General features: G+C 53.0%; 2 protein-coding genes across 2 annotated transcripts; both read left to right on the forward strand.

Annotated features, from left to right (window-relative positions):
* Positions 1-127: 127 nt before the first annotated feature.
* Mst1r (macrophage stimulating 1 receptor) lies at positions 128-13,668 on the forward strand. The gene is made up of 20 exons (XM_032910576.1): positions 128-1,619; positions 4,896-5,072; positions 5,160-5,288; positions 5,415-5,585; positions 5,938-6,098; positions 6,436-6,601; positions 6,709-6,845; positions 7,398-7,559; positions 7,650-7,743; positions 7,886-8,098; positions 8,181-8,327; positions 8,408-8,573; positions 8,743-8,844; positions 8,934-9,113; positions 9,460-9,540; positions 9,726-9,907; positions 9,995-10,104; positions 10,366-10,531; positions 10,933-11,069; positions 13,149-13,668. The coding sequence occupies exons 1-20, from the start codon at positions 384-386 to the stop codon at positions 13,405-13,407; spliced, it is 4,176 nt and encodes a 1,391-aa protein (XP_032766467.1). The 5' UTR covers positions 128-383; the 3' UTR covers positions 13,408-13,668.
* Positions 13,669-21,511: 7,843 nt separating this feature from the next.
* LOC116908123 lies at positions 21,512-25,189 on the forward strand. Its single transcript, XM_032911413.1, has one exon. It carries the CDS (start codon positions 21,512-21,514, stop codon positions 25,166-25,168), a length of 3,657 nt encoding a protein of 1,218 aa, XP_032767304.1. The 3' UTR covers positions 25,169-25,189.
* The last annotated feature ends 1,269 nt before the right edge of the window (positions 25,190-26,458 follow it).

The following is a 26,458-nucleotide window of genomic DNA, read 5'->3' on the forward strand; positions in this document are numbered from 1 at the left end:
TCACAGCTGGAAAGAGTCAGACGGAGCTGGAAAGAAAGCAGGGCCTCCAACAGGGCTCCGCCCGTAGCCCCACCCCCAATCCTGCCGCACCCACGGGGCCCACCTCCCTTCGACTTTGATCCAAGTAGCTGCGGCAGCGGCAGCTAGAAGCAGCCGCTGGGGCCCCAGGTGAGGTGATCGTGCCATTGTCGTGCCCGTGAGTCCACAGCCAGGTGCTCAGACCACAGGGCAGGGAGAAAAGTTGGGTTTGCCAGGGACCAGGGCAGTGGGTCAGCTGCCAAGGAGCTTTCAGTGCCGCTGCTTAACGCTGGTCTCAGCTCGGACCCAGAGTCTGGTTCAGTCAAGTCCTGGACCTTCTGGGATTCCCAAGAGGCCCCAGCTCAATGGGGCTGCTTCTGCCGCTGCTACAGGCCTCTCTACTGCTGATGCTTCTTTTGCGGTTGCCGGCGGCGTCTACCAATCTGGACTGGCAGTGCCCACGAATACCCTTCGCAGCCTCCCGAGACTTCAGTGTTAAGTACGTGGTCCCCAGTTTCTCCGCGGGAGGCCGGGTACAGGCCATGGCAGTCTACGAGGACAGTAAAAATAGTGCGGTGTTTGTGGCCATACGCAATCGCCTGCACGTGCTTGGGCCTGACCTGCAGTATATAGAGAGCCTGACCACTGGCCCTATTGGGGACCCTGGCTGCCAGACTTGTGCGAGCTGTGGTCCAGGCCCTCATGGACCACCAAACGACACAGACACATTGGTGCTAGTGATGGAGCCGGGTTTGCCAGCCTTGGTCAGCTGCGGCTCAACCCTACAGGGCCGCTGCTTCCTGCATGAGCTGGAGCCTCAGGGGGAAGCGGTGCACTTAGCAGCTCCAGCCTGCCTCTTCTCAGCAAGCAATAACAAGCCTGAGGCCTGCACTGACTGTGTGGCTAGCCCCCTGGGCACTCGTGTGACCGTGGTGGAGCAGGGCCATGCTTCCTACTTCTATGTGGCATCTTCACTAGACCCAGAGTTGGCCGCTAGCTTTAGCCCACGCTCAGTGTCTATCCGTCGTTTAAAGTCTGATTCGTCTGGATTCCAACCAGGTTTTCCGTCGCTGTCTGTGCTGCCCAAATATTTGGCCTCCTACCTCATCAAATACGTTCATAGCTTCCACTCAGGAGACTTTGTCTACTTTCTGACTGTACAACCCATGGATGTCAGAAGCCCTCCCAGTGCCTTGCAAACGCGTCTGGTCCGGCTCAATGCTATAGAGCCAGAGATTGGTGACTACCGGGAGCTGGTCTTGGACTGTCACTTTGCACCTAAACGCCGCCGACGCAGTGGAGCCCCAGAGAGTCTACAGGCCTACCCAGTGCTTCAGGCAGCCCACTCCGCTCCAGTGGACGCCAAACTGGCTTTGGACCTGAGCATTTCAGAGGGCCAGGAAGTGCTTTTTGGGGTTTTTGTGGCTGTCAAGGACAGTAGCTCTGGCCCCAACTCTGTTGTGTGTGCCTTCCCCATTAACCATCTGGACAACCTGATTGAAAAGGGGGTAGAACATTGCTGTCACACTTCTAATTCTTCTCTCTTGCTGAGGAGGAGAGGCCTTGACTTCTTCCAGACGCCTAGTTTTTGTCCTAATCCGGTGAGCAGAAAGAGCGGGCCCCTGACCTGTGAGTACCCTGTGGGGCTGAATACAGGTCATTTCCTTGCTGTCTCTGAAAGGGCCTGGGTGGGAGAAGGCAGTGGGGTAAGGCCCATGAATTAACAGCCATCCCGGAAGCTCACCCAGTGCAGGAGGCTGATCCCTATTGCTTCAGTTTGCTGTCACCCTTCCTGCCACCTGACTCTTTAAGGTGGTTTCCGTGGTTGTGTGAGGAGGAGCTTACATCAGTTACCTCTGCCAGCACAATTTCCAAATCCCAGGTTAAAGCGTAGGCATCCCCTCCAACCTGTCCACCTCCCAGACCCTCAGGGACGCAGAGAAAAATATATACAAAGGCAAAAACACATTGGCAGAGTCTCAGGAACACAACTGTTCACAGCTGCTTGACAACACAGTTTCACTTTCCTGGGAAGGTACTGTTTTGCTCTGCTTTGCAGAGAGGGCTTAGCAGGGTTGCCAGAGAACTCCTCCATGCACACATACCCCCATAGGATTCCAGGGAGCCCTGGAAGTCTGAGGGCTTGTTAGGGAGCCAGTATGATCTGTGGTTCATTAACCCATTCTCCACACAGTCATTACAGGAAAAGTCTGGGACATAGTGGAAAGACCATTTTAGCTTGGCACTAGAAAGTTCTGGGAAGCCTCACCCCAGTCTTATGCAAGCAACGATAAGTAATTGAGGATGAATAAAGGCGTGGGAGGAGACAGTTGGAGTCAGTCCACCCCAGACTTTTGTCACTGTAGCCAAGTCCCTGCCCCAGGTAGGAGGTCTCTTGGCTGGTAGTGTAGCAAGTCAGGAAAGAAGAACAGAAGAAACAAACAGGAAACAGAGTGTCTTTAAAATGCTACTTTGAGGGGCTAAGGGCTTAATGAAAACTACCTCCTTGAAGCCATTCAGATAAGACTATTGAGAGGTTAATGGAAGAAGTTGAATGGAGCATTGGATGAGCGGGACCTTCTGTTGATCTAGCTCACAGTCACATTCTTGGAGTCTCTGGCCACCCTTGGTTCTGCTGTGACAAGTTTTTGTTTCACCACCACCACCACCACACACACACACACACACACACACACACACACACACACACACCACGTCTGCCCCCAACACCCCTATTGGCCATACTAGGAACTGGGGGGCCTCACACCTGCTGGTCAAATGCTCTCCCACTGAGCTACATCTCCACCCCCCTCTCCTCTCTGCCTTTATAATTTTAATTTTGAAACAGTCTCACTGAAGCCGCCCAGGCTGGCCTTGAACTCATTCTCTAAGCCCAATCCATTCTCAAACTTGTAATCCTCCTGCTTCAGCCTCTGGAGGAGTGAGGTTCTTGGGCCTGTGCCACAGCCTGGCCATGGCTGTGATACCCTTGACTCATTCGTTTCCAGCTTCCGTTAGTGGGGCTGTGAAATTTACGGCCAGTGTTGCAGTGAAAAGTCATTTTTCTTTAGAACTTGAAGGACCAAATCCAGGGCCTCACACACGCTAAGCCTCTACCACAGGGTATTATCTTCAGCTTTTGTTGTTGTTGTTGTAGTATGTTTTTGTTTTTTGAGACAGGATTTGCTATATAGCTAAAGCTAGCCTTGAGGTTGCCCTTGAACTCAAGATTTTCCTGCTTCCATCCCTCGAATGCTGGTATTACAGGCAACACCAGGCCTGGTGTAAATCAGTCTCTCTTTTTTTATTACTAAATATTAAACCCATGGCCTTGAATATAGAAGTGTTCAACCGCTGAGCAACATCCCAGCCTTGAGGTGGGGCATCCTTAGCCCCTTACCCTCAGCAGAGTATATTTAGATTGAGAAGTCCTATGAGTAAGAACGTTTGGACTGAACCTAGACAGGAAATTGGAACCTCTCCCAACTTAACTAGTGGCGAGTGGATCACGACTGCATAGTGCCAGGCACCAGGAGGACTAATCTTAGGCCCTGCCTATGGGCCCTAGTTGTGGAGGTATGCCAAGTTTCCAGAGATATGTAAATCAGCGTTTGTCCAGTGAGTAACAAACCACGGTTGTACCAGCCTCTGTGTGTACGCAGAATGGTTGATCTAAAGACTAGTATCTGGCTGCATGGACTCAGATTAAGTGTGGAGCAACTCTGAGGAGCGGGACACTTAAGGCAACTGTTTTCAGGGATAAGGACCTTAATCAATCTTAGGACCCAAATTGAAGACCCCAGGGTATAGAGGCAAGCAAGCAGGAGCATGTGCTTACCTGAGCTACTGCCTCCTTAACACCAGAGCCCCACCTGTGCCTGAGTCACGGTGAAAACAGTTGGCAAGTTTCCGGTGGCTGGGGCCAGGCCCCTTTCCTTCTCAAGTTATGACAAGGTTCCAGTCCCCACCCAAGCAGGATATAGACCCAGATCAGGTCGGGCGTCTAGACTCGATATTACTTCCTCTTGCCCCTCCCTCTCCCAGGTCCTGCTTATTACTGAGGTCCAGGAATGGGTTAAATCTGTGTGACCTGAAGGAGGTTCTTAACACCGAGGGCTCTCCTGGCCCTTCTTGTTTGTCTAACCCAGCCCCAGCATCTTCAATACATAACACTGGCTTCCTACTTGCCCAGGACTATTCACAATTCTGTCCTAAGAATTTACAGCCCCTCTCCCAACACTCCTGGCTAAAAGCCAGGGAGAGATTTGTGTTTTCCAAACTTCTGGGGCTTAACTTGCCATCCAGGTCACAGGGCCTGGTATGTTGTTGTTGTTGTTGTTGTTGTTGTTGTTGTTGTTCTCATGGGCAGTGGAGGTAACTGTAGCACTTACGGAGTCCCAGGGAAAGGAGCCAACCTTGGGAAGCCACTTAACCTCAGAATTCAGACCCCTACATAAGTAGGGGAACTGAAGCCCGGGAGGGACATTTGCTAAGATTCACGCAGAGAAGCAGAGTGGAGCCAGCAGGGGGTGACAGAGTTCCCTAGGTCTTGAAGGGTCTGTGAGGCCTTGGATAAATGAATGGGTGTGTGAATGGGTTGAGTCTATAATGGGTCACCAGAATGGACACAGCAAGGTAAGGCATGAAGTAGGGGATGATCTGGCTTTCTAGACTGGGCCTCCTTTCTCCCCTACCCTTGCTATCTCCAGGAGCCTACAGGCATGGTAGTAATGGACAAGGGGCAGGCTCTGGGCCTCCTCTAGTCCAGCAAGGTGAGGGTTGCAGTTTGGGATAGCTGATATTCTGACAAAAGCCCCCAAGAGTCAGTGACCAGGCCTGACCCCCTGACTCTCTTCCTCACCTTTGCCTTTGCCCAGCCTGGTGCTCCCAGCTCCCGGTGCCACTACTTCCCTTTGATGATCCACGATAGCTTCACACGCGTGGACCTCTTCAATGGACTGTTAGGATCAGTGAAGGTCACTGCACTGCATGTGACGCGCCTTGGCAATGTTACAGTGGCCCACATGGGCACTGAGGATGGGCGTGTCCTACAGGTAGGTCCTTCACCCCTCAGTCACCTGGTCCCGCAGTCCTGTCCCCTGCCCCTGCTATTTTTCTCATAGCTGACCTGTCTGTCACAGGTGGAGATAGCCAGGTCACTCAGCTACTTGCTGTATGTGTCCAACTTCTCCCTGGGGAGCAGCGGACAGCCTGTTCACCAGGATGTCAGCCGCCTCGGGAATGACCTACTCTTTGCCTCTGGGGACCAGGTGAGGTGTGCAGGGTCAGAACTTAGGGTTCGGGGTAATGGGAGCCCAGAGAGGCATGGCTAGGAGGACCGACAGGACCCAGTTCCCACCTTTAGCCATCCTGACCCACCCATTGGTCACCCTAAGGTCTTCAAGGTGCCCATCCAGGGCCCTGGCTGTGGTCATTTTCTCACCTGTTGGCGTTGTCTGAGGGCACAGCGTTTTATGGGATGTGGATGGTGTGGGGACCGGTGTGGCCGGCAGAAGGAGTGTCCAGGTTCCTGGCAACAGGACTACTGCCCACCTGAGATCACTGAGGTACAGCACCCCCCAGCAAGGCACAGTAACCGTGGGACAAGCAGGGCAAGGGGAGGATGGGGGAGGGACAAGAAGGGCTCTGGGGTAGGGTGGGGGTGGGGTGAGTGTCAAAAAGTCCTGACCACTATCAATCTTCCTCAGGTCTGAAATGCCCATAAGGAAGGCATCCTTGTCAGAGGGGATGACACATGGGAAGCTCGGGAGGTGGAGAAAGTCTGATGAGGAGTAGCGAGTGACCCAGGACTGTTAGAGTGCGAGATACACAAGGGATATGTCAGGGGACTCTTGGGGAAGCAGGTGGGGCTGAGAGTCCAAGCTCACACAAAAACCTGGGCTATTCTCTCCACTTCAGTTCCATCCTCACAGCGGACCTCTAAGGGGCACTACGAGGCTCACCCTATGTGGTTCCAACTTCTACCTGCGACCCGATGGTGTGGTACCTAAGGGAACACACCAGATCACTGTGGGCCAAAGTCCCTGCCGACTGCTGCCTAAGGACTCTTCAACCCGTAGGTATGACATGGTCCCTACCTTCTTATTCCTGATGAGAGTGACCAAGCAGCCCCTCATTTGTGAGACCCTGTTCTGTGAAGGGTATGGGACAAGCTATAATGGCTCTGGCCTCTTGCCTGAGCTGTCTCTGTCCCCTTTTGAGCCTGTGTGTGCTCTACTTGTCTGTTTGGCTGTGGACGAGACAAGGTTTGCCCCTGTCCCACTCAATCCTGTCTGCCTTCAGAAGAGGGGATGGGTGTAGATGCTACTCTGAGGTTCAGAGAAGCCTCCTGGCGAATGGCAGGCATATAGCCAGCCCTACATGATTCCCAACATGGTGCCCTTCCTGGTGTCCCAGGTCAGGGTCGCAAAAGGAATTCATAGAGGAACTTGAATGTGAGCTGGAACCCCTGGAGACCCAGGCCGTGGGAACCACAAATATCAGTCTTCTTATCACTAACATGCCAGCAGGCAAGCACTTCCGAGTGGAAGGCATCTCTGTGCGGGAAGACTTCTCTTTCATGGTGAGGCCACATTGCCCAGTCTTTGCCCTTGGTCAGTGGGTGATACAAGAAGGGTGGGCTTCGAATGAATGGTTCGTTTTAGCTGAGCCATTTCCATATTCTCTCAGGAGCCAATGCTGACATCAATAAAACCCGACTTTGGCCCACGGGCTGGGGGTACCTATCTCACCCTTGAAGGCCAGAGCCTGTCTGTCGGCACCAGCCGAGCTGTGTTGGTCAACGGAACTCAGTGCCGGCTGGAACAGTAAGTGTTAACAGGTAAAATCATGGGAAGCTACAGGACCCTACCTTTGTGAGACTCCAAGTGGTATCTGCATCCCGAAGTGGCCCGATGTTTGAGGGGATCTATTAAGTTCCTCCTGGCTGCTGCCTAAGGTCGCCTCAGGTCTCAGGTACAGCATAGTCCCTGTTTTCCTTGTCCCTGATGGGGATGACCAAGTACCCCTTCCCCGTGAGAGTCTTTCCTCTGCTCCACCCAGGGAGGTTCACCAGGTGGGTACCTAGTTACTGCCAGTGTGGAGAGAAGAGAATCAGTCACATGGTCAATGTAGAGCAGGAGCGAGAGGGAGACGAGAGCCCCCACCACAGAGGTCACGGTCTCCACCGAGGGTACAGGAGATTATTTCACTGCCTTCTTGAAAGCCTTCCTGGGAGCATCCTATCTCCAGTCCCATGGAGTGTAGATGGATGGGAAAGACAGCCACAGAGGAAGTAGAAGAGATTAGTAAGCCCTGGAGGAGGTAACCCTGTTCATCCTAAGAAGGTGTCCCCTGTGCCCAATCTCCCACTCGCGCAGGGTCAGCGAGGAGAAGATCCTGTGTGTAACGCCTCCTGGAGCTGGCACAGCCAGCGTCCCCCTTCGTCTGCAGATAGGGGGTGCCGAGGTGCGTGGCTCCTGGACCTTCCACTACAAGGAAGACCCTATTGTGTTGGACATCAGTCCCAAGTGTGGCTACAGGTAAATTCCACCTCTGACTACTTTGGCCTCTAGGAAATGAAAGAGCAGCTCCCTGAGTCCTCTACACCCACCACCCTTCCCTTCCCACAGCGGCTCCCACGTCATGGTCCACGGCCAGCATCTGACTTCAGCGTGGCACCTCACAGTATCATTCAACGATGGACGAAGTACAGTGGAGAGCAGGGTGAGCAGGGCGGGTGACAACCAGGAGGGAGGAAAGCTGGACCAGTCCCCTGATGTCCAGCTTCACCTCACACTGGGCTGAGGAGACTGGAGCAGTCAGGGGTTGGCCATTTGCCTAACTACTTTCATGTGGGTCTCGGCAGTGTGCAGGGCAGTTTCTGGAACAGCAGCACCAGTGTCGCCTGCCTGAATACATGGTCCGAAACCCTCAGGGGTGGGCAACAGGGAATCTGAGCATCTGGGGGGATGGGGCAGCCGGCTTCACGTTGCCTGGTTTCCGCTTCCTGCCCCCACCCAGTCTGCCCAGAACTGGCCCGGTCCTGCTGAAGCCTGAAGAGCATTCAGTTAAGGTCGAGGTAGGTTTAAAGAATAGGGAAGGGTACGGCAGAAGATTAGGAGGTAGAGCCCAGCCTCTGATCCCTCGGTCTATCTCTGCAGTATATTGGGCTGGGTGCTGTGGCAGACTGTGTGACGGTGAACGTGACCGTGGGTGGTGAGGTCTGCCAACATGAGCTCCGGGGCGATGTGGTGATCTGCCCTCTGCCACCTTCCCTGCAACTTGGCAATGATGGTGTCCTATTGCAGGTAGGTGACATAGCTGACCCTCTCCGGAAACCATGAGCTGAGGGTCTGCAGTCTGGGCTTAAACTGCCATCTACTTTCAGGTCTGTGTAGATGGTGGGTGTCACATCCTGGGCCAGGTTGTTCGGTCAGGCCCAGGCAGGGCTTCACAGAGGACACTTCTTATTGCTCTTCTGGCCTTGATCCTGCTCGTGGCTGGGCTGGCTATCGCGCTGGTCTGTAACTCCCGAAGACGGAAAAAGCAGCTAGGTGAGCTCCCTACATCCATCTAAGACTAAGCCTCCCCCAAAACATCAGCTCTCCCCCAAAACAGCAGCATCTTCAATCTCCAGACTGTGGGGGTCTCCCACAAGTCCTCAGTGGGACTCAGTCCCTAGGAGCTTGGAGAGGCTCAACACCATGGGCTGTCTTTCCACAGTCCTTACTCCCAACCTGGATGACCTGACACCCCGGGATCCGTCTCCCAGAGCCATGTCCCTGTCTATATTCCGCTCTGGCTCTGACTACAGAAGTGGCCTTGGTGAGTTGGTAGAAGCAGCCAGGGCTTGCCCCTCCCCTCAGGCGCTTATTCCCTCTCCCCGACAATACTCTCTGACTTTGATAACACAGCTTCCAGACCTCCAAACCATGAAGAATCTTCAGAGGGTCAGGACGGGACAAGTGTCCCGCTGCTGCGGACAGACTCTATCCGGCTCCAGGATCTGGACAAGATGCTCCTAGCCGAGGTCAAGGATGTACTGATTCCCCATGAGCAAGTGGTCATCCATACTGACCAAGTCATTGGCAAAGGTGTGGGGGATAGATTGGGACCCGGTGGGGCAGGGGCATAGGAGGTATTGGTGTGTGCTCGAGACAGCTGGAGTAGTCCCCACGTTGACCTACTCGCTAACTCGTGTGACCTTGAGACTATAAACTTCTGAGCCTCCATGAGGTCATCTTTGGAACGAGGCTTTGGAGAATTTGCTCTTTGGTGGCTTCTGGTGTGGATATGTGGGCATCAGAGGGCCATAATGGCCCCGCCATTGGGCTGCTGCTCGTTTTTAATGTCACATTGTCCAATTTGAGGTTCTGAGGTCATGAAGGACGTGCTGTGAGTCTGGGCACCAAATCCCTTTTACCATCCCACTCTTTCCAGGCCACTTTGGCGTTGTCTACCACGGAGAATACACAGACGAAGCGCAGAATCAGATCCACTGTGCCATCAAGTCTCTGAGTCGTAAGTGAGACATGGACTGGGTGGGGAGGAGAGTGACCTCAAGCTGCAGGTCCTTTGTTCCTGCTATGCTGCCACTTTCTTAAGTGAACCTGGAGTGGAACCTCCCTGCCCGCCCCCCCCGTTGTCCCCACCTGACCCTCGTAAAGGACCTTCTTGCCCTTGGCCTAACCTATGCTACTCTACAGGCATCACGGAGGTACAGGAGGTGGAGGCTTTCCTGCGGGAGGGGCTGATCATGCGTGGCCTCCATCACCCAAACATTCTGGCTCTCATCGGTATCATGCTACCCCCAGAGGGGCTTCCCCGGGTGCTGCTGCCCTATATGCGCCATGGAGACCTGCTCCGTTTCATTCGCTCCCCTCAGAGGGTCAGTGCTCAGTGTCCAGGGTGGGGGGTGTCCGCCAGTACCCACCTCTGCCGATGCTCACCAGTCTCCTCGTATCCGTATCCCCAGAACCCCACTGTGAAAGACCTCATCAGCTTTGGCCTGCAGGTAGCCTGTGGCATGGAGTACCTAGCAGAGCAGAAGTTCGTGCACAGAGACCTGGCTGCTAGGAACTGCATGTGAGTGGCTCAAGCAACTGGAGTGAGGCAAACAGGCAGGTTATGAGGAGCTGCCGCTGCTAAAGGCCACCTTAAGGGAGGACCCAGCCTTTGCCCTGCAGCCCTAGGTCTTTCTGGTATAGGGATAGACACTGAGGTTCTCAAGACCCTGGGACGGGTGGGTGCAGGACCTGGTGGGAAGTCAGTTCTTAGGCAGGTGCCCTGCCACTGAGCTACAGCCCCAGCCGGGTTTCAGTTTGACATGTGATTCCCCCTCCACAGGCTGGACGAGTCGTTCACAGTCAAGGTGGCTGACTTTGGTCTGGCACGTGGCATCCTAGACAAGGAATACTATAGTGTTCGACAACATCGCCATGCTCGCCTACCTGTCAAGTGGATGGCACTGGAGAGCCTTCAGACCTACAGATTCACCACCAAGTCTGACGTGGTAAGGTGCCCTCTGCTCCAGGTCCGCTTGAACTCCGTGCCTTAGAGCATTTTGTCTTGCTTTTGCATGATCTGAGCACAGAGACTCCCCAAGTTAGGCAATCCCCTCCTCCATACCTCATTTGTCTTGGACAAATGTGAAATAGAATCTGGTGCCTGCCAGGACGAAAGAAATTTGCGAATTTATTGGTTCCTTATGAGTAATCAGTGCTTGCAACTCTGAAGTTGTGAGAGACGAAGGGGGGGCACGATTTGTATGCTATTGAGGAATGAGCTCTGGGCAGAGAGGTGCGCCCTATTTCTAGTGACAGACTCTGAGAAGTGGAGGACCTGGGAGACCCACCTGCCCCAAAGCTTGGGATGTGGTCATTTGAATCAGTAACCCTCACTTTTCTCCAACAGTGGTCATTCGGTGTGTTGCTGTGGGAGCTACTAACACGGGGTGCCCCGCCCTACCCCCATATTGATCCCTTCGACCTCTCTCACTTCCTGGTTCAGGGCCGCCGCCTGCCTCAGCCTGAGTATTGTCCCGATTCACTGTGAGTGTATAAGAGGGAGTGGGGTGGGGCAAGGCTGGACTCCAGCATGGGGGAGGGGGGACAACAGACCAAGCTCCTGCCTGGTTTTGTGTCTGACCCTCCGGTGGATCAGGAAAGGGAGCCTCTCTGGGACTCAGTTTACTCATCTGTGTACCGGTCCCACCCCCACACAAGGAAGGACTCTGAGAGGACCTCACAGTTGCCATGGTAACAGCATTCCAACTCAGTCTGGGTAGAGGCCAGTGGTTTGGTTTCCCGGATCTCTTTTCCCACCCGACTCCTCCTGCAAAGGGAGAGGGGCTGTTATCCATCTCCGCCAGCCATTCGTTGATCCTCAAAGAAAGGCTCTGCTGGCTCCCACACCAGCCCCTCTGCGCCTCTCCATCGAGGCCTTTTCACTGCACGTAGTTCAGACTCCTCATTCCCAGGGGATGGCCGCAGCTGTGTCATCAGTGCCCGTGGGGTAGGTTTGACTCCCTAATCAGCAGGCAGGCATACCTCAGCTGCGCTCAGGTCTGCACGCTTCACAGGGAGAACCAGGTCACAGGTAGAGAGAGCGGCTGATGACTCCTGTTCCTGGCTGTGCTCCAGAAAGGGAATGAGTAAACTCTTTCTTACAGCTCACCCCATCTCGGCCTTGACCTTTCTGTCATCTGTTTTACTAATATGTACAGTGTGAAGTAAGGGAATTAACTTCACTACCTGCCTGCATCTAAGACAGGGTCTCTGGACACATTCGGGTGGGGGTTTCTATGTGGTGGGGCGTCAGTGGTAGGTTTGGGGGTGGCGGGGGAGAAACAGGGTTTGTCAGAGGGAGAGGGTGGTTGTGATGCATGGTAGGGGTGGGGCTTGTGTTATATAGGTCTGTTGGGGTTCAGCTGGCCCTGTAGAGTTTTATGAAGTAGAGACCAAGGGGCCAGGTCTCTGTCCTAGGTATTAGTCAGTGAGCCGTCCCCCGTGAGCAGATGTGAGACTGGGCAAGATATGTTCCCATCTGACTAGCTTAAGCTAAAGGCCTCCAACGTGTGACACTCACAGCCACTGAGAAAAGGAAGGAGACCCAGGTGGCACACTGCAGAGTGCACTCAGCAGGGAGAGCCCCTGTCCTGGCTGGGCTCTATTTTGCCCAACTATAGAGTGGGTATTCTAACGCTCCCCCCAGAGAGTCGGAGACATGTATGAGATGCTGCGCACAGACACTCAGACTATAATTCCAGGCAGGATGCCATTTCTATGACGACAAGGCATGCTCTAGGATGCAGCAGAGCAGGCCAACCTACCACTTCAGAGCCTCCACCTCAGAACCACTGCAGGGGCTGCCCACTGGCTTCTCTTTCAGTCCCCATTTAAATCCCCCCAGGGCTGTTTTGCTGCTGAGTTTTTTTGTTGTTTTATTTTTAAGACTGGGTCTCTGTAGTAGTCCAGGCTAGCCTCAAATGCAGGCTAATTCTCCTGCTTCAGCCTTCCAAGCCCTGGGACTAGAGGCACGTTCTACTGCGCTCAGTATTTGTTTGTTGGCTTGTCTTTGAGACGGGGTACCACTATGTAGCTCTGGCTATCCTAGAACTCACTATGAAGACCAGGCTAGTCCCAAACTCCTTTTATAGCTAAAACTGATCTTGAACTCCGGATCTTCCTCCCTCCACTTCCCAAGTGCTAGAATTGAGGGTGTGTGCCATCATGCCTGACTCTACGCAGGATTTAATCTTCATTTTCTATCCTCTCTGGAAGAGGTGTGATGATCCTATTAACTCCCGAGCCTCATAGCCGTGTGCTGAGGGTTTCACAAGCTTACCCAGTGAACCCAGTGCTGTGATTAGAAGAGGCCATCTCTGCATAGAAAAATAAAGGTACATACCCAAGATCACATAGCTAAGGCCCCGGAGCAAACTCAACGAAAACTCTTTACGGCCGAGGCAACTGGACCTCTGCCGGGTATCTCAGCGAGGAGAGGAAACAGTCTTGTTCGGATGGGGCTCAAGGCCCTGCCTTGTGTCTTCATCTCTGTTTTGTTCAACAGGGATCGGGCTGCCCAGATATATAGATTACACCCTATACCTGACATTCCTCGTCTTACAGGTACCAGGTGATGCTTCGATGCTGGGAGGCTGATCCAGCAGCACGACCCACCTTCAGAGCCCTAGTGCTGGAAGTAGAGCAGGTAGCGTCCTCATTGCTTGGGGACCACTACGTGCAGCTGACCGCAGCTTACGTGAACGTAGGCCCCGGCGCGGTGGATGATGGGAGTGTATTTCCGGAACAGGGGCAGTCCTCGCCCCTGCATCACAGGAGCACGTCAAGGCCCCGGCCCCTCTCAGAGCCACCTTTGCCCACTTGACTAAAGCCCTAAGTAGGTCACAGGAACTAGACCTGCTAAGTGGCCTTAAGCTAATTCCAGGCTGCCTCTGGACCTATGACAAGCTGCAGCACGTAAAAACCTCCACTCTTTAACTTTCCGAGGCTACTGAAGGTGGGAAACGGGGCCGTTTGAGCCCCTCGTTCCAGCATGAACCAGTGTAATTTTTGTAGCATGTATTTATTTAATGTTTGTTTTGTACCTGTTTCTGAATACGGAGGATCCAGCAGTGATCACAGAGATCCTACAGTGTAAAACACTATGAATGAATGAATGAATAAATGAATGAATGAATAAATGAACATTCAAGCACAAGTTATGGTGTATGCTGTGAAAGAAAGGGACATTGAGGGAATGGAGGATTGCTTTAGAGAGATGGCTAGAACGGCGAGGGAGGCAGTAGTTTTGCCGCAGCTCTTTCAGGGTGGGGATAATCTATTAGAAGCTGGGTTGGGGTTACAGATTTTGGGCAGCGTAAGTAGCATGTGCAAAGATCCTGTGGCTACAAAGGAGCTGGCTCAGTCCAAAGGCTCCAGAGCACAGGGAGGATGAACGTGCCCAGATTCAATTATAGGACCTTATGACTGCTGAATGAACCAAGCGGGTAGGTTGATTGTCGAAGAATGCAACATCCAAGATGGCTTCTTCCCGGGCTCAAACTAGCCACTCCACTGCTCCTCCCTTGCCAGGCTCCCTAGGTAGTACACATACATGTACATATGCTGTCATGGTATATGGACTCGCCTGCCTGCCTTCCCTGCCAGCATTGCATTTGCAACCTTGAGAGGGAGGATCTCACCGAGAGGCATCCACTCTGCACTTGCTAGGAGCAAACTCTGAAGGCCCAGCTTCTCCATCTATTTATATTCTCAAGGACACTACGCTATAGCTACTGCTGGAGGGGCATGCTTGTCTAGAGAAGAGGAAAGCTCCACCTCCTACTGCTTCTCTATGCTCTGACTACCACCAGGGCTGGAGTGTTGGAGAGCCTGGGAATGGGGTATAGGTTTCAATAGTAACTCTCCTTTGCTTAAGCCCCCCATAGCTTTATCCATTCCTCTAACTGGATGACACCTAGGTCTGTAAGAAAGGAAAGCTTCCTTCCCGGAGTAACTTAGAAATGTTCTGGGGCTGGAGAGATGGCTCAGTGGTTAAGAGCACTGATGGCTCTTCCAGAGATCTGAGTTCAAATCCCAGCGACTCACAACCATCTGTAATGGGATCCGATGCCCTCTTCTGTTGTGTCTGAAGACAGCTGCAGTGTACTCATACATAAATAAATAAATCTTTAAAAAGAAATTCTCTGTAACACTGGGACCCTAGATCTGGAGTCAGAGCTCCTCCCTAAAGCAGAAGAGTGTCTCCTGGGGACTGCTGCCCTCTAGCGTCTTCTGCCCCAATTGCTACCTACAGGACCCTAAGGCCGTGTGCTCAAAGTTAGAAAGAGATGCTTCTACTGGGAAATGGGTGTAAAGGTGAGGAGGGTCAGGGGAGGGGAAGGCAGGTGGAACCAGCTTCTCGGCACAGGTAAGGAGGCTGCAGCCTTGCAGCCCTGGCCACCTACTGGCTGTATGTAGGTGCACACAGGACAGCTGTGTTGCTCCTAATCTTGGAGAGACGTAATGGAGTTTCTTGAGGGATCCCATAGCTGCAGCCCCTGTACCAGTTGGGGAGGGGCTTGCATGCTTATAAGGACTTGTAGTCCTTTATCTCTAAGCCGTAAGCTTGTGTGATGTGAAGGGCTTATTCCCTCACTGGTTCATCTGTGCACTAGAAAGTCCCAGAAAGGAAGCATACTCTGGACAGAAGGGGAGTGGACCATAGAAAAGGGACCCCAAGGAGCCTTGCCAATATTTCCTATTAAGCTGAAAACTTCATTTGAAGGGTAAAATTAAAAAAAAAAAAAGTAAAATAAATTCTTTGAGCAGTCACTCCTCTAACATGAGCTTTCTGGGCCAAAGGGCCCTCTAGAGTCAGAATTATCCAGGAAGGAGCTCCAGTTAAGTAGTAACTTGGGGTACTGGATTTTTGTCCCCCAACACACCCAGCAGCTCCCAGGCTCTGAGCTCCATTTTCAGTTCTCTGATAATCCCAAGACCTTCCAGGGCAGTGGTTCTCAGGCTTCTTCATCCTGTGACCCTTTAATACAGTTGCTCATGTTTGGTGATCCAACCATAAAATGATTTCATTGCTACTTCATAACTGAAGTTTTGCTAGTGTCATAAACTGTAATATCTAACATGTGAACCCCATCCAAGGGTGACGGCTCACAGGTTGAGAAGATCTGATCTAGGGTGTCAGGAATTGAAATTGGTGACTGGGCTACAGGGGGGCCAGGGACAGATAGAGGGTTAGTTCTAGGATCCTAGATGGGGTGGGCTTAGATGGGTGGGCTTACTTGGAGGTTTCTTAATGGCCTTTTGAATGGGGGAGACTGGACTGTCTCTCTTCTTGTGTGTGTGTGGGGTGGGGGATTGGGTTTAGGTGGGGGTGTGGCTGGGAGACTGCTCAGGTATAATGAATGGCTAGTAGAAGGGAGAAGTCCTTAACAGATTTGCTAGACCTAGGCCTCCCACCAGGGTAACACGGGTGGGGGAGAAGAGTTTTCTTTGAAGACTCTGCAGTCCAGCATTCCCACCAATAGCTGTGGACACGAGTGCTAACCTTTCAAGTCAAGCATGATGGTGCACACCTATAACTCTAGCACTTGGGGTATGGAGGCAAGAGGATCAAGAGTTCAAGGGTAGCCTCAGCGACATTGTAAGCCCAAGTAGGGCTGAGGGGCAAGCAAATGCCCATAAAGACTAGGGGAGGCCATGGTGGGAGCTGGGGCTGAGGAAGCAGCCGGTGACTCACAGCCTCCTGACTGCCCACTGGTGTCAGTGCTGTCTCGCACCTGGAAGGCATGCACTGCATAGACTGACCTGCTTTGATGGGGAACCAGAAGTCTGGCCCGAGATTCCCAATGAGCTTTATCTTAGCCTTGCTCCACTGGACCTCAGGGGGCCTGGCCTGCGGTGGTGCTTCCTATTTTGAGTTCAGTTGGTAGCAACTGAGGGAAGTTACTAAAGGATCAAAGGGGCTCAGCATGGACACTGGCAGAGGGACCATGGAGAACCAGTGTTCTCGGTGTCAGAGAGACCCTCACCTCTCCCCTCTGCTTCCTTCCATTGGCTTAGGTGGCCAGTTGTCGACTGGGCATTTAGGATCTAGGATCTAACAGAGAAGCAGCTGGTGACCAATATCACAGGAGCCAATTAGCTTTGAAGCCAGCGCTCGCTCTCCCATGCTAGGAGTTCCTCCAGGGATGTTGCTGTGCCTTAGAGAATCAGAGGCCCCAAAGGACTTGGCGCCATCCCTGGGCTGTATGACAGTGCGAGCTAGCGTTAGCTATGCATTAATAAGTTTTGCTTACCTGTTCCATCAAGTCAAGAGTCCCCCCCCCCCTTCTCAAAGGGGGAAATGAATACCCTGAGAAGCTCCGCCCCACCAAGTGAGTGGGCGCCCAGGTCTCTTTATCTCCTCCTTTTCTCTCTACAGGCTGTTTCTGACAGGGTCCCTGAAAGGAAGGCTCTCCTCACAGCCCTCTTGCAGACATGGTTAAAGATCTCTGCACTGTAATCGTGAGGCCCTGTGTGCCTCTGACGGCACTTGGCTCGGGGTCTGCTCCCAGTAGAGGCGAGAACAAGCCAGCTGAGAGCAGTAGCCAGGGGTGGCTGTGCCATTGCCCTCCCTTCTGGGCTGGTGCGGCTGGCTATCTTTCACGCAGAGTTACGTAAGCTTGAGTCAATTGGGGCTCAGAGCGGTTCATTGTGGGCTATTTTTAAGCTGCAACCCATCACAGCAGAGGGGTCACTGCACCAAGCGTCATGCAGGGAAGGTTGTTTAAACATCTGTTATTTAAATTTCTCTGCGCCTTACAGCTCACAAGCCACATCCTCTCGGCGGGCGCTGTGGCTTCTGCCTTCCACATCCCAGATTACTAGTGGATTATCTTGCCTCACCCTCTCTCCGTTCCCTGAGGCTGGGGTTCTTGCCTCTGGCTGGCCTCCTCGGTGGGTGTCCAGGTGAGACAGGGAGCTGGAGGGGTCAACTCTTTTACAACACGGCCTTGTCTCCATAGGATGGGCGATTCTTGGCCAGGATAAACTGCAGGGCAGCCAATGGCCCAGGCTTTGGGGTCCCTCGCACTGTTACAGAAAGGAGTGAAAATTTAGGCCCCTGTCAGTTTCCCATCAGCATCGAGGCAGGGTTGACTCACAAGAGCCATTAGGGTCTTTTCAGAAGCCTTCCTTGTCTAGGCTCTCCTCTGCTAGATGGAATGGCCTCCCCGCACAGCACTAATACTACAGATCTGCAGCCTCTACAAGCACATAAGCTGATGTACAAGGCCGAGAGACAGGGCTCCAGGGAAATAAGCCTCGCTCTCTGATCCACTGTTAAGTACGTGACTGTACACTGGGAGGCCATTGAAGGCGCCTCTGATCTTGAGGTTTTTGAGATGTCTCGAGCATTCCCAGGGCACAGAGTGTGGAAGGCAGGTGTACTGGAAGAGTGCAGGGGCAGAGATTTTACAGAGCTAGCTGCCTCCAAAGAATACAAGGGAGCCCAAAATAGGGTCTGTGTCGGACAAGCGGACCAGGCTGACCTAGGAACCATAGAACTCCTGGTGGAGCACAAGTTCCACTCTCGATAGCTTTTCGGTCACTCGTCCACATTCCCTGGGGCCTTTTGAGTGACAGGAATTCATTTAGTTTAATCCACAGGGGAGAAAGGTTTTCCCCCCCAGGGTGACTGGGTCTTCGCCCCAAGAGTTGGGGTCTTCCACAGTGCCCATTTGGAAGGTGAGGGGAATATGAGAGAGAAGGCACACTAGGCATTTGTCTTCACAGGGGAGACACCCTGTGGGCTCACCCTCAAACTGTATCCCTCAGCTCCTCCTTGCCACCCCTTCCATGCCCCCCACCCTCTACTTAAGGCCTTCAGCCTGGGGAATGGGCTTAGCCTGGGGGAGGGGATTTCAGGTTACCATGGCAACACATTTGGCCCTCCTCACTTCCCAGAATCAGAAATAGAATTGGACGCCCTTCTTCCTGGAGAGAGACTATTTAAAAAACAAGTGGGGCGGGGGGAGACGACGAGGACACAGGGGCACTATCCCCAGGAGCTGAGCAAAAGGGGCCTAAGCTGAAAGCTTCTACACCCTGCCCCCTCAGCTGGATAAGATAAGAATGGGCTCCAGCCAGTCAAGGATTGTAATGACAGAGGATGTAGCTGTAGTTTGGCCATATAGACCATGATGCAGCTGGGCCATATTCAGTCCCATCAGGTTCCTAGAAGGGTGCTGGGTTAGTAACCCCCCATAGAGAACATAGCCTTTTCCAAGCCTGTGCTACTTGGTAAGCTACCAGAAGAGGAACAGGTAGGAGAAAGACACAGCTTTAAGTGTGGGGGCTTGGGGCTGCAGCTCCCATAGGGAAAGCCTGTTGGCTCTCTCCCTGCAAAGCTCTTTACTGCATAGCCTTGGTGTGGCACCCAGTGGTAGTAGCACCACACGTCCCTACAGTATGGGTCCAGAGTCAGGAAACCTAGCTTCCATGACTCAACTACACAATGGCTTCATGGGCCATAATTTCTCCACCTGTGTTAAGGACACTATAGCACCCAGCTCACTGAGCTGCTGTCAGGCTGTGTCCCCACACAGAGGAAGAATGGGATCAGTATTATTCACTGCTTTTTGGAGGGGGGAGAGGGCAGTTTCAAGACAGGGTTTCTCTATACAACTGTAGCTGTCCTGGAACGAAACCTGTAAACCAGGCTGGCCTTGAACTCACAGAGAGTTAAAAGTGTGTGCCATCACCGCCTGGCTAGCCACTGTTATTATGGTTCTAAAGTATGTTTGCTTCGTAAGTAGGAAGGGCTTGCTTTTGTGGACTAGACCCTTAAGCTGGCTCTGCTTTCTCTTCCTCTAGCAGGCTTTGGGACAGTTGTTCACAAAGGATCCCAGTCCTGGAAAGTCGAGGTGGGAGGGAGGGGAGGGGAGAAAGAGGGGGGTATACCTCACATCTGGAGGAGGTGAAGAATGAACTCAGTCAAGCAAGTGGAGCAGGGGACGGGGGGGGGCAGGGCGGCGGGGGGGGGACAGGGCGGCAGGGGGCAGGGCAGGGCGGCGGGGAGGGGGGAGCGTCTCTTAGGACATCCCACTTCATTTCCCTGTTCTTCCCAGGCACAGTTCAACTTTGCTATTACATAGATATTAGAGGCTGCTGCCAGCATCTCTGTCATGAATAACCAAGGAGCTTGCTCAGACCAGAAATTAAAGAATAGTGTTCTGCAAGGATGTGTGTTTTTTTTTTTTTTTTTTGGAGCTGAGGACCGAACCCAGGGCCTTGCGCTTGCTAGGCAAGCGCTCTACCACTGAGCTAAATCCCCAACCCCAGGATGTGTGTTTTTGAGAGAGCCTGCAGACCCATGGGCTCGTCCACCTTCCCCAGCCATAGCACAGTGATAAGCAATTTGGCTCCTTGGCATCCAGGCTGCCTATCCCCTACCTTAACTGGAGAGGGAGGGTGGCATAAGGGGCCTGGAATGTGGCTGAGTCAGGCTCTGCCCAGCAGCCAATCAAAAAGGTGCGGATGCCGCACAGTGGCAGCCTTAGTCCCTGGTCACATAGCCTCGCACCCCACAGCCAACTGTAAACACTATTTTTAACCTCTGTGAAAACATGTTGCTTCGGAGGAGGACAAGCCTACAGCTGCGTTCTCCACAAACCTGTTTCCTGAGTGGAAAGACTGAGCCCTGAGGGGATCGTAGCCCTGGAAGACAGTCAGCCTCCGGCTCAGAGCGGAGGAGGAAAGGAGGGTTTGACTGCCTAAGGCAGAACTTCCAGAAGCCTTCTGGTGTGAATGACCTGTCCTCTAGCTGGAGAGCAGTGCTGACCCTCAGGGTAGCCCTGGGACGAAGGGGTTGATCCAGGTAGATTCGATTCCTCCCTATCCCTGTTTTCCCATAAAGTGGGGATGGGGGGAGGGTTACTGAACAAACCTAGAAGCTTACTTTTTTTTTTTTTTTTTTCTTTTTTTTGGAGCTGGGGACCCAACCCAGGGCCTTTCGCTTGCTAGGCAAGCGCCCTACCACCGAGCTAAATCCCCAACCCCAGAAGCTTACTTTTTTAAAAAACATGTCTACTCATATGGAGGGCTTTCTTTATCTAGCTTGTCTTTGCTGAATGTACAGTACTGTTCTGGGCACACACACACTATGTTCAGTCTCATATATGCCACATTCCCATTGTGAAGCTGGCCCCATTCCTATAAGATCCCTACCATTCTCCCATCTCGTAGTTGAACTTGGTTAACACTATGGTTCTGACAGCCTAGCCCAGTGCCTAGTGCTATGCTCTCATTATGGCCAAGATGAAACTGACACAATATGACAAGAGAGCTAGAACATTCCATCTTGAAGATTCTGAGTAGAGACTCCACCTCCACCACCCCCACACCCACTCCTCCAAGATACTGGTCCTGGGCTTCAGGGACATGTGGCTCTGGGGAGGGGGCTCTATGAGGCACAAGCAGAGGAAAACCATCTGGAGCAACAGAGACTGCCTGCCAAGGAGCTGCTGTCCCTGGAGCGGGAACGGAAACAGGGAACACAGGGGAGGGGAGCCTGGGGCTGAGCCTGGCCCCTCACCCTCTTCTGTCTCTTAGACTAAAGTAGTAAGAGGCTTTGCTCTAGCAAAAGGGCCTAGTGTCAGGGAAACCCTCAGTTGTCCCTGACTGTTATTTTCCCTTGACCTTACCTTGGTCCCCTGTGGGACACTGCCCTCACTGAGGGCCTGGCCTCGGGTAGTAGAGTGGTCACGGGTTGGTAAAGGAGGGACAAAGCTGGCCTATGGAAGTCTAGCTTTATTGAGACCTCTGGGTTTCTCCCCCTCTTAAAGTCCTCAGGGAAGCCCCCCTCTTCAGGGGGTGGGGCCCCTGTTATCTCATACGTCCTCACTCTCCAGGTCACTGGGGGCAGTGATTGTGTAGGGTCACCATGGCAATGATGTGGGGGCAGGGCACCTAGGGCATGGAGCAGGACTATGGAAGACACCAAGAAGGTGGGGGGCCCTGATCCATCGGGCCCCCAGGGCCATCTACTGCCTAGCAGCCAGCAGCTGAGGGGTGGTTTCAAAGGGTCCCAGGGACCATGGATGAACTCCAGACCCCTCTACTCGAAGCAAGGGCTGTCACTGTCCACCGGGGCCATCGCTGATATGGCCTGCAGCTCAATCTCCCAGGCCCCTGCCTCTCAGCCTCCGCTCCAACCACTCCATAATTCTGCTCAGGTCAGCTCCCAGTGTGACTATGCACAGGCCTCCCAGGACACCCCGAGATTCTCTTCTAACCCATTCCCAAACCCCACAGTGGGAACTCAAGAACATCTCCTCATGGATGATGGGACTCAGACTCTGCCGATGTGCACAGACGACGACGCTGATGACCAAGGCCAGTACAAACTCAACCTCTCCCAGGTTCAGTTACAGATTGGGAAGGAGAGCAAGGCTCCAGCTAAAGTCCTGGTAGGCTGGGGCAAAGGGACCTGTAACCTTGGCCAGATGGCCTCTATGGGCTCCAGGAAGAGTCGATGGCTACCCTACTTCCTCTCGGGAGAGAGTGGTGTAGTCGAAGGTCAAGCACCTCTTCTGACTGTGACTCACGCTGCAGTGCAAGATCAGGGGCAGGACAAGTGTCCATGTCTGACTCAGGCTCCTACCCCAAACAAGACGACTTCGTCACCGTCATTGCCTCTTCCAATCTCAATTCCGGCGTCTGTCGCAGCTCTCAGTGGATTACCAGCACCTGCTGCAGTTAAACCTTATGCCTATTGTCCCAACTACCTGACTAATGCTGCTGCGGCCACTAAAGACCTGCCCCTTGATCTCAAGAACAACGGGGGCAACCAATTGTCTGCTCTCTCAGATTCTTCCAAAAAGGACAAACTGTATTTTTTCCTTAAGGAGACTCCTCCCACTCCAGTATCTAGTCCAGCGGAATTTTCATCCAAAATCCAGGACCAAGAAGTTGCCAGGATGCCAGTGCCAGTCAAGCCATTTGAGGACCCTGCAAAGAACTGTCTAGTTCATGCCTCCAGGCCAGATCCCTCAACACCAGCCTCAGAGCCTCTAAACGCTTTCAAGACACAGGAGAATAGCCACAAGCTTTGCAGCTCTCAGCCGGACAAGCAGCCCCCCAATGCCTGCAACAACAACAATTGCTCTAATGTGCCACTGCCCGCCCTACAACAAGGAGCCTACAACAAGCAGCCCCTACCCCAGACTTGCAGAGGAGTCATACAGAGTCCCATTTCTGGTGCCCCAACCTGCCAGCTCCACGATGCCGTGGAAGACCATGTGCTGGTATTTGATATGGCCACAGGCAACACCAGGATGGGGTTGCTGTGCCATGATCCCATGGGTTCACGGGCAGTGCTTGTAGGTCTCACACCCACCCACCCATCGACTCATGTTTCTGAAAATACGCTGTCTGCTTGGTCATTACCCAGGCCAATCCTCTCCCCTAACAGTGATCACCCCAGCCTCTGGTCTACCACGGCCGTGGTGTCTAGTCCTGTACCCTCTAGCCTCTCACCTGGAAGCTATAGAGAGGTAGCGCTGGTTTCCAAGGAGGCCAGACACAACCTAGAGCCACGGTCCCTGGGCACTGACAGCCCTATGAGGACGCTTGCCAGATCTGGTGTACCGGGGACACCCGTCCAGTACGGTGAGAAGATACCAGCCCCAGCTCCTGATCCTAGCTGGCCCAAATCTGATGCTGAAAAGATAGACACTGACCGCACCATCTGGAAATTGGACAGCCCCGTAGTCCAGCCTAGGAAATTGCAGTGGATAAAGCCAGATCCTGTTTCAACAGCTGATACCCAGATAGTGTCCAGACCTCCACTCCAGGACAGAGCAGGCATCAATAACCAGCAAATGGTTCACCCTAGTGGCCCTCAGGCTGAAGGTGCTGGACAAGTCTTCCTCACTGGTCAGAGTTTCCTCAATGGGCAGAACCTCCTTGCTAGACAGCCACCTGTAGCTGAGCAGGGGTCCCTATCTGGTCAGCTCCCCTGTACCAAGCAGCCCCCACTTACCTGCCCACCCCATCTCAATGAACAGACTCCTCTTCCCAGACAACTTTCCCTCACTAGACATGGGCCCATCACAGTGAAGCTGTCCCCGACCAAAGAGCCCACCTTCAACTCTGGGGAGTCTGTCCAGCCCTCTACTCAAGAGAACGAACCCTTGTGCAATCCTACACATGTGGGAATACTCCGAGTACCCCTGGCTCCTGAAGAGGCCTGTATTTATGTGAACAGAGATAAAATGGCAAACAACAGGGCTCAAAGAGCCAGCATACCTCAGTCCCCATCCTGGCAACCTAATGATCCCCACAGGGCCCAGCAGGAACAACTTTCTTTGATCACGTTTACTGGTTGTAAGGATTTGCCCATATCCATGGTGGGCACTGAGTCCGCGAATGGACATCAGATCAAGTTGACAACCGAGGACATGACACGCCCTTCAGTGGTTGCTCACCTGGGTCTCCTCCGAGGAAACTGCTATGAGCTAGTATCCACTGTGGATGCTGTACCAGTGCAACCGGCCATACTTTGTAACCGCTCCTCCTTCCCTTACCAGAAAATGGCGGCCATAGTGATTGATACTGGCACAGGATTTACCAAATGTGGACTGGCTCAAGAGAATCATGTCCTCAGTGTGGTACCCTCCCAAGTCCAGATGCTGCAACACCCACCCCAGGGCCAGCCCCAATATGTGGTGCCAGAACACCAAGAGGGCTCTTACTCAGTACTGAACCGAGGCGTCGTCTCTGACTGGGATGCTCTTGAGGTGCTGTGGCAACACCTATTCTACTGCAAACTGAGAGTGCAGCCCGAGGAGATGGCTGTGCTTGTGGCCGACTCCCCCATCTCACCACGGACCAACAGAGAGAAGGTTGCCGAAATACTCTTTGAGCGTTTCCATGTGCCAGCTATGCAGACAGTTCACCAGGCTCTACTAACGCTCTATGCTTATGGCCGTACCACTGGGCTAGTGGTGGGAAGCGGCCATGGGACCTCCTATGTGGCACCCATCATCACTGGGGACCTGGCTCCACTCGACACCTATCGGCTGGATGTGGCTGGTGCTGACCTCACTGATTACCTGGCTCAGCTCCTGATGTCAGGTGGTCACTCGCCACCCAAGGGAGGGATTGTCAGGCAAATCAAAGAGGCCTGCTGTTATGTGGCTATGGACACAACAACTGAGATGGCCCGAAACCAGTCCCAGGTTCAGGTGGACTTTGTGCTCCCAGATAAGCATGTTATCACACTGGGCTCCGAGCGCTTCTGTTGCCCCGAGGCTCTCTTTCAACCCAATCTGCTAGGTCTCAACCAGCTAGGCCTTCCCCAGCTGGCCCTGCTAAGCATCAGCCGGCTGGAGGTCAAGCAGCAGGAGCAGCTACTGGCCAATGTGGTGCTGGAAGGTGGTAGCACCCTGATAAATGGTTTCCCTGAGCGTATGAGACAGGAGCTGGGTCCTGGTGCCACTGTGCTGGGTTCTCCCCACCGCGCAGTTGCTGCTTGGCTTGGGGGCTCCATCATGGCATGCCGGGACTCTTTCCAAAGCCTGTGGCTCAGTCGCAGGGAATATGAAGAGGAAGGCCCGTGGGCTATCTACAAATATCAGCTGTGAGCACATAAACTTCTGGTTCTGCTTGCTTTAAGTACTGTTGCATGGTTTAGGTGGAGGGCAGCATGGAGAAGGCAAGACTCCAGTCGCAGGGTCAATGAGGGGGATCCTGGTTCTCTCAAGGCATACCTAACCTCAACACTCGAGAACCTCATGGGCCCTGGCAATCTGCCCTTTTCAGAAACCCCCCAAAACCCCTTGGTTGTCATTGTCTCCAATCTGTTTTGACCTTTACTGCACCCCAAGGGCAACCGTAGAAAATGGCTGCTGTGGGGTTTTGCCCTGTTGCCCTGACGACAAGTGCAATTACCCTTGATTGCCAGCTTGTTGCCATGGTAATTTCAAACATAATGTAATAACCCACACAGCCTAGAGTGAGTCATGAGGTGGGGGATGGGGGTGCAGCCCCTTCCCCTAGCACCAGAGGGAAGGATTGCTTCCGGCTCCTTTCCTGGGCCTCCTTCCGGGGGCTGAGGACAGCAACGTGAATAGTAGCTTAGCAGTTCCAAAGATGGCTGGGGGTATGGGACATTGCTCCTGAGTGAGGGTCCCTGTGAGAGCCTGTGCTTCTTGGGAAAGTACCTAGTAAATAACATAGTACCTGTTAGACTCTAAACCCTGGAGGGTGCTTTAACTGGGTTATCAGGGGCTTCAAAATAAGAGTGCATGGGAGTACTGCCTTTGGTACCGGGGTAGGAAGTAGAGAGAACAGTTAAGTAGATCCTCAATGGAAAGCACACTAGAGCTGGGCTATTGAGTCTCCAGCCTACACTGTAGGCTTTATGGATGCTGAAGTTTATATCTCATCCTGCCTTTTATTTTGGCTCTCTGACCCTCTAACTTTGATGGAAGCCAGAACTATAAATTCTGGGCTCCCTTCTTCCTAGATAGACACTGTCAGATCCTGAACGCTTGGTGGCCAGAGTTCTCCTTAGGAAGACTCTTGCAGAGGCCACCAGTAATGTCGAAAGACTTCGTTGTTTGTTTGCTTAATCTCTGTGTCTAAAGGATAGCTAGAAGCCATGTCCCTTCACCCAGTCTGGCTTTGAACAGAGAATAGGAAAATAAAGCTTGGGGTGATTCAGTGTCTGGCCTAGAAAACCTGAAAATATTAGCTGATCTTGCTGGGTGGTGGTGACATAAGTCTTTAATCCCAGCACTCAGGGGGCAGAGGCAGGTGGATCTCTGTGAGTTCAAGGCCAGCCTGGTCTACAGAGTGAGAGTTATAGGACAGCCAGTGATACACAGAGAAGCTCTTTTTTCGAAACACCCCAACAACCCCACAAATTAAGC

This window comes from Rattus rattus, chromosome 8 (genome assembly GCF_011064425.1).
Source record: "Rattus rattus isolate New Zealand chromosome 8, Rrattus_CSIRO_v1, whole genome shotgun sequence".
Classification (NCBI taxonomy): Eukaryota; Metazoa; Chordata; class Mammalia; order Rodentia; family Muridae; genus Rattus; species Rattus rattus.

Bases quoted from the DNA above. Each gene is read 5' to 3' on its own strand.
- LOC116908123 (XM_032911413.1), top strand. From the start codon at position 21,512: ATGGAAGACACCAAGAAGGTGGGGGGCCCTGATCCATCGGGCCCCCAG.
- Mst1r (XM_032910576.1), top strand. From the start codon at position 384: ATGGGGCTGCTTCTGCCGCTGCTACAGGCCTCTCTACTGCTGATGCTT. The intron at 5,289-5,414 runs GTGAGGTGTGCA...GGTCACCCTAAG, and splicing joins TCTTTGCCTCTGGGGACCAG to GTCTTCAAGGTGCCCATCCA. The intron at 7,560-7,649 runs GTAAATTCCACC...CCCTTCCCACAG, and splicing joins AGTCCCAAGTGTGGCTACAG to CGGCTCCCACGTCATGGTCC.